General features: G+C 36.9%; 1 protein-coding gene across 1 annotated transcript; it reads right to left on the reverse strand.

The window, feature by feature from the left end:
• Window positions 1-565: 565 nt before the first annotated feature.
• On the reverse strand, window positions 566-5,691 carry LOC114355397 (uncharacterized). The gene is made up of 8 exons (XM_028308221.1): window positions 5,376-5,691; window positions 4,968-5,132; window positions 4,371-4,560; window positions 3,243-3,350; window positions 2,357-2,469; window positions 2,177-2,263; window positions 1,157-1,207; window positions 566-711 (listed from the first exon to the last, which is right to left on the reverse strand). Exons 1-8 carry the CDS (start codon window positions 5,479-5,481, stop codon window positions 566-568), a joined length of 966 nt encoding a protein of 321 aa, XP_028164022.1. The 5' UTR covers window positions 5,482-5,691.
• Between the last annotated feature and the right edge of the window lie 2,000 nt (window positions 5,692-7,691).

The raw sequence follows: 7,691 nt of genomic DNA on the forward strand, positions 1-7,691 counted from the left end.
CTGCGCGAATGCGACGGGCTAGCGAGAACAAGGATGGGTCTCCTGGGGTCGGCATAGTCGGCACCAGAAGATTGTAGGTCCATCTCACACAAGCACTCGATTAGCTTTATGGATAGGATATTTGCGGATGAGAGGGAATAAAGGTATGGGGGAGCACAAAAGACACCGATTCGACGTGCACTACGCTCATGCGCGGCCCTGAACAAGATAAGATAAATGATCAAAAGAGCTGATAAGCTAATTTACTGGGAGAGACGAAGCAGTGGCTCTACCTTGTTAAAACCCAACCAATTTCAAACCTAATTATAGTCTTGACGACAGACTGTAAACAAACAGATTTTTTTAAAGAAATAATGAGTCAAAGTCAAGGTCAAAGGTCAAGGTCACGCCGCCGACGCCGCCGCCGCCGAAGTCAAAAAGTCGGCGCGCCGCCGCCGGCTAGTTCTATATCGGCGCCCACCTCTACGTCAAATGTCAGCGAGACTTCAGATTTGTATGCTCTGTCACGTCATAATATGTCAAAATTACTTCGCTCGTACTTGTTAAGGAAAAATACGATCAATACTTACGCATATCCATCAATAGGCAGCGGCGTTATTTCCTCGTCATACACCTGGAACTTCTGTTTAAGCGTCCTATCTCTTCTTTGTAGCGTCTCTTCAGTCGGCGGACGAATGTTTCTTCCATACACCGGGTGGAGAGAGCGCGATTCTGTACGGGCGAGTGCAATTTAAGTGCAAATTCGGTGCAAGTTCAGTGCATTTTGAGTTCAATTTTGATGGACTGGTGTTATGGAGTAAGGGTTTTCAAGTGCACTCGATTATGGGTGCAATTCTAGTGCACATACAGTTCAATTTAGATTTAGTTAGGCAGCAGAAAGTTTTTGCAAAGGTACTTACATAAGATTAAAAATGCTCTTGATGAATTTGGAAAGATGTTAGTCAAGATCGGTGCAAGTACAGTGCTTCTACGGTTGAAATTTGGTTTGCCAATGAATAAAATTTAACAGCGAATAATAAAATTTCATACCCCATAGAATTGGCTTAAAAAGGTAAACAACTCTTTCTCCCAGGTTATTTTTCGATTACTAAATTTCATCGAAATAAATGGAAAATTTGGAATTGGAAATGAGAAATGATTTTGGATATGTAGGTACCTGTTACTTCACCAATTTCTTCATTTTCCATTTCATCATCTGAAAATTCATCTGCAACAATCCAAAGAATTATGATTTAGCGCCATCTATCCGAAAACTATGGAATTATTATAAAGCACGGTTAGAGCACAAACACTTTTTAGTTAGAGCGACAGAGTTCTCAATGTTGACAATAGATGGCAGTTATTGGCATAAACAACAATTTCAATGATTAATTTTTACAGTGTACCAGGCATAGTAGAATAAATAGGACCACCTCCAAACTTCTCGTGGATGTCATAAGAGGCGACTAAGAGACAAATGCAAACATATGGCCTCACCAACCCGTCTGGCAAACATGGGGAGTGTATGCCAAATCCTCCATTTGTCTCTATAGTCTGGTCCGTGAGCACGTAGAATTTTGTCCAATGACCCCAAGCTATCCATCCTTATCGCTCGCGCGTAATTATGTTGCTATCGCGCTCGCACACTCACTGCAGGTGCCAGTCGCACAGTCGCGACAGCAATATAATTACGCGCGAGCGATAAGGATGGATAGCTAGGGGTCATTGGACAAAATTCTTCGTGCTCACGGACCGGGCTTTAGTAAATTAGAGAGGGTCGTGCTCCTGCAGTGGAGACTAAATGACCTGATTTTATGTTTTTTTTTTATCCACAACGAGGAAGCTCTTGGCCTGTATCTCACCTGATGGTAAGTGACGATCAGGCCGAAGGTGGAAGCGAGCTTCACCCGAAATCCTCAACCACAGAGGAACAGTAACTGGCTATCTTACCTCTAACTGCCGGAACACAACAATGAGGGCTATCGTTTTAGCGCTCACCAGTTAGCGCCACTGTAGAGTAAGGTCCTGTCACTTGCTAGTAGCGAAGACAGTGGCACCAACTGGTGAGAGCTAAAGTAGTAGGAGGACTATCGCATTTACACTCATCAAGATGGCGTCACTGTAGAGTAAGGTCCTGTCAATCGCCAGGGGTGCCAACTGTTAAGTATAAAAACGATAGCCCTCATTGATTACTTACCATCGTCCAAAGAGGATTCCTTAGATAATACTGGTGTTGTGATCTCTTTGCAAGCAGCGTTTTTGAAGGCTGCTTCATAGATTGGCCCTGAAAGATATAATTATTATAATTTACTCATATTATACAAGCAATTACATGCTGCTACAGTTTAAAAATATAATTTAATAAAAACAAACCTACTTATCCCATTTTGATACTCGTTCCATATCCGATCTATTCGTTCCACGGATTTCTCACTTATAGTTATTTGTATTGGCTTGTTCACGGTGTCCCGAAGTTCGGATATCACCTCCCTGCAATATTAAATAATGTACATTACATTTGGACAGTTTAAAGTTTGCACAATGAGTACCAAATAATAAATTAGTGAATACATAGGAAAATATATTTTATTGGTGTGCATTTATGCATAGTATTATTTATGGCAGGGTTTCCCAAACTATGGGTCGCGACCCAGTCAGTGGTGGGTCGCGAGCGAACATTGAGTGGGCCCTACCTGTAGAATGACACACCACCCTTCCGATACAACTGCTGGGCAGTGGGCGAAATTTCCTATAGGTGGGTCCCGAGTTTGGGAGCTTGTATTAGATGAGTCGTAGCCCAGACAACTTTGGGAACCACTGATTTATGGTATTATTGCTTTACATTGCATAAATGTACAAAGGGGAGACTCGATTCCATGTCAGTTCCAGATTTCTTTCTTTTTTTTTAAAATAAATACATAGAAGTCAAACTCCAGTAACTGAGCCAATCGAAGTTGAAGTCTCAATGGAGTTTGACATGAATACCATCTATACATTGATTATGTTAAGCTTCAACCACACCAACGCTTGCAGATTGCTATCGCCGGCGCGATCATAGGCAAATGTCAGGTCGCGCGGAATGTCATGGGTCGCGCGGAATGTCATGGGTCGCACGACCTGTCATTGGCCTATGATCGCGCCGGCGATGGCAATCTGCACGCGTTGGTGTGGATGAACCTTTAAGAAATAAAGTAAATTGCCAAACATGGAAACACAATAGCCATAGAGAAGAAGAAGAATAAAGTAAAATTTGTTCATCCTACCTGTCATATATTGGATTTCCTTGGTTGTCTATTCGTTTATTTAAATATAACCACATTAATGCTTGTGTCGCTGCTTTGTCAGCTGCATGTCGTTTAGAGATGGCTGTACTGAAAAATAATATTTTTTTATAAAATACTAGCGGCCGCCCGCGACTTCGTACGCGTGGATCCCGTTTTACTCCCTTCATCTATCTTACGCGGTTTAGATTTTTTCATACAAATCGCACCTTTAAATTTAAACCGTTACTAAACGAAATTATGAAATTTTGCAGGAGAGCCAAAATAAGAAAAAAGTCAATGTTTTTTTTCAATACAGTCAAAGGAAATAGTATTTTAAGGCTTCTTAATGAGTTATATGATAGATATGTGCTAACACTATGTTATGTGATTTACAAAAATAAAATATTTTATGTATAGTATTATTTATTTTGATTTATATAATTATAGTAACACTTTACCATTTACTATTTTTTCATTTTTAAATAAATTACTATTCAAATTGCAGTCCAAATAATGTTACTATATTGAAAACTATTTAAATTTCAATGATAATGGTGATATTATTATACATTTAAATTTTATATCATAGAGTAGGTATTTGTGATGATGTTACAATATTAAAAAAACTATAACCTGCCCAGGAGTATGAAGAATAATTGTACCAAGTTTCGTTAAAATCCGTCGAGTAGTTTTTGTTTCTATAAGGAACATACAGACAGACAGACAGACAGACAGACAGACAAAAATTTTACTGATTGCATTTTTGGCATCAGTATCGATCACTAATCACCCCCTGATAGTTATTTTGAAAATATATTTCATGTACAGAATTGACCTCTCTACAGATTTATTATAAGTATAGATCATGAATAGTCCATTGATTTGGCGAAATAATCTCACAACTTTTCTTTGCTTTTTCTATTAGACTTTTCATCAAAAGTTGACTGGAAATTGATGCATGGACTGGAAGAAGTATCGTAGGCAGGTCTCCCACTACTAGGTGGACCGATGATCTTCCTAAATGTGCGGCGCAGGTCATTGTAGAAATCCTTGGGGGAGGCCTTTGCCCTGCAGTGGATTTCATTTGGTGAAAAGATGACTGGTAACATTGTTGATTTATTTTCTTACCTGTCAAACTTCATTTTCTCCGGCCATATGAATGCGTATGTGCAAGTCCAGTCGCCTTGAGCTAGTTTCTTTCTGCCAGCAACCATGTGCTGTTTGTAATGTATTTCAAATACCTTCTGTGGAGTTTTAGCTGTGAACTCGTTAAGCGTCACACGAGGTTGTGGGAATAGTTGTCGGATTTTTGTGAGATCTGGAACATAATATGCAGGTAGTAAGTTTTTGGTGAAAAATATCAATTACACACAGGTACATGCGGCGTCGTCTGCTCAGGCGCGATGAATTTTCTACACCCGCCCGCATTTCCAAATAATTTCATCTGTGGCACAGTCAGACTGACAAACTAATACTAATGTCTTCCAGGTACAAACGTCAGGAGGTTAAATACCTTTTTAAAAGTGTTTTGTTGCCAAATCTTGTTATTTTATTTAAAGACTTTATTGCACACACAACAATGTTCAGTACAAAAAGGCGAGCTTAATGCCATAAGTCATTATCTACCAGCTGTTATAGTGATAATTTATAATTTTTCACTTTCAATCAGGTTTGATTTAGGTTAGGTCTTTAATATAGATGAAAACATAGTAAAAATGTACTTACTTTTCTCATTCTGAATAACTTGAGCCTCTGTTAGGTCATCTGTTAATTTTTTTGTATAAAATCTTTGATTTTCTAATAAGAATGATTTTCTTGATTGTATTTGTACTTTTTTGGTAAAATGATGACATATGCATACGTATTCTTGCTGAATGTTGCATGTTACACCTGAAAATTAATATTAAAAGGTTATAATTTAATGGATTTCAAAGATAAGGCAGTGAATCACACACACACAAAGTTTTTGGTAGGAATTAAATTATTTTTTCCACAGTGGTTGCTGTGTGCATATTATGCTAATAATATTCTCTTAAACAGAGTTAAGCTATTGCATTAAAGATAAATAACAAGGAGTAAATCAAGTTTAAGGAAGATGGTTCAATGAGAATTTTAAGGTTATGTCATATTTACCGGTGTATTTACGGAATGGCGATATGAATCTGCTGCTAGCTGCTTCAGAGAAGAAGATATTCTTCCATACCTTAGATCTAGTACCCAAATATCTAGATAGGAACATGATTTTAGGTAAAAATCCCACTAGTCCATAACGACTTGAACGTTCGTGCGTGATAAAACTTTATCACTGAACAATGACTAATAAATATAAACTAGGTTAGGTATCAATTTACGATTTGAATTTCTTATTTGTTATAAGTTAGCCTGAAGGAAGTTAAAATGATTAAACAAATTGTAAAACCAGGTGATTCCCCGTTTCAAAACAATGAAAGTTTTTTTTATGACTGACACTGACATTGATTGACATATTTTATGTCATAAGTTGATAGGTGGTACGTTTCGTTTCTCGATAAGTAAATTCAAATTCAAATTTTTTTATAATAATATATTTTTTTTAAGTATAAAATTAAAACTAATAAAATAACAAATATTTACCGTTATAAATAATATTAATAGCGCCGCGTCGCGGACTATACATAAATTAATTAAAAACTCAATTATTTACTGAATGACTACCTATTGATCGAATATTAGTAAAATATTATTAAGACAGGTTGCAGACTAATGTTGATTTATGCTCTTAGTCAATGATATTTTTTGTTTTTATATAATATCATTGCTCTTAGTATAATCCACCTCCGCTTGATGTTCGTTCGGGATGCTCTTGACCTGCACTTCACCTCAGATCTTATTCTTATCTATGCCTCAGACTAAGGATGGTCTAAGTACTCCACCCACAGGCCGAAGGTGGTAGCGAGCGAGCTTCACCAGGAATCCTCAATTTAGTACTATTTATTTAGTAAGTTACATAAAAGTAAGTCAGGAACATACCTACCTACTCCCAAACAAAATTAAGTATGTAGACAATAAATGTCGGTTAAGAAGGTTAATGAGGTCATTTTTTGGTTTTTGGCTATTTCTCATCGCCACGGTTCTCATCGTCACCTTCGTGGCGAATTTTATTTCTAACTTATTTCAACTTTTTGTAAACAAAAATTGTAGCGCTTGTTGTGAAGATTGTATTCTCAGTAAATCAGTCAAATAGTGAGTCTCGTNTCTACAGCTGACTATACAATACAACCTTATTGACGTGTTGCGAACTTACTGGCTAATTTGGGTGTCACGAACTATTTGAAGCTGACTGTACATATTTCGTAAATGGATATTTTCCATCCTGTTTATGAGTCGTATGTAACGCAATTTAATTGCTAAAACCGTTATCGAAGCCATAAATCACGAATAGTTTTCACCATATTTAGAGTAATCAGCCCAACAAAAACAGATTCTGAGCGCCCCATTAAAATTAATATAGGTAATTTTAAAACTCATCAAGCCACCATTTAAATTCTATTCGATAAAAACTCGATGTGTGAATGGTTCTCGATCCATTTAATCTAGTTCTCGAATGCTTGAAGTTCTAGCTGTCATGGCAATCGACAATTTTGTATTTTATGCTGCTAATTCTAAACATCCATACAGGTATGTTTGTCAATGCTACAGAATACAGATAAAGCACCGATGAATAGGACCGACGCATTTATCTACTACACAATAATATTAGAGTAAAAAATTGATTGTTTGTAATAAATAGGCTCCGAAACTACTGGGACGATTTGAAAAATTCTTTCACCGTTAGAATCTTACATTATTTTTGATGAATATAGGCGGTAAGAAGTTCACCGGGGCAGCTAGTTAAATGTATTAATTTAGTAATCAACTAAAAAACTTAGGGAAAAGCAAACAATCAAACAGAACGGGCAACAGCAGCGCTCTCTGAAAAACATCAATCTTTTAAACTGCGATCTCCAACCCGCCTGCCAAGCGTGGGGATTAAGGTAAAACCCTCCACTATAGTGGAGGAGGCTCATAGTCCAGTAGTGGAATGTAAAGATGTTGTTGATGATGATGATTAAACTAAAAAAATCAATATACAGTTAATGAAATCAAACAACAAAGATCGCGAATCTGCCAATACAAATTCTCTTGTTCTAAGAAGAAACGTTATCTTTATTCATAAACATATTTCAAGATTCTGCAGTCAATCTTGTAGCTAACCCCGAGTTTGTCTTGTATTTTTAATTAGATTATTGTTAACTTCTCTTGTTTAAAACTTTAGTTGCTTTGTAAAAGTTTGTAATTGAGAGTCTTGAGTTTCAACACGGTGAGGGGTCAAAGAAGGTTGCATCAACATGACGGTATAAATAAATATTGTTAGGGTAATTTTATGAAAAATGTAAAAGCGACGGCATATATCAGTTTATAACTTGCTTG

Source organism: Ostrinia furnacalis, unplaced genomic scaffold, assembly GCF_004193835.3.
Source record: "Ostrinia furnacalis isolate ACB-3 unplaced genomic scaffold, ASM419383v2 OfSCF2396, whole genome shotgun sequence".
In the NCBI taxonomy this organism is placed as follows: domain Eukaryota; kingdom Metazoa; phylum Arthropoda; class Insecta; order Lepidoptera; family Crambidae; genus Ostrinia; species Ostrinia furnacalis.

What these genes read in the sequence shown, in the direction of transcription:
- LOC114355397 (XM_028308221.1), bottom strand. Translation starts at nt 5,481, where the DNA reads ATGTTCCTATCTAGATATTTGGGTACTAGATCTAAGGTATGGAAGAAT. An exon ending in GCCATTCCGTAAATACACCG is followed by an intron (nt 5,133 to 5,375) that starts GTAAATATGACA and finishes ATTAATTTTCAG; the next exon opens with GTGTAACATGCAACATTCAG. An exon ending in GAGAAAATGAAGTTTGACAG is followed by an intron (nt 3,351 to 4,370) that starts GTAAGAAAATAA and finishes ATTATTTTTCAG; the next exon opens with TACAGCCATCTCTAAACGAC.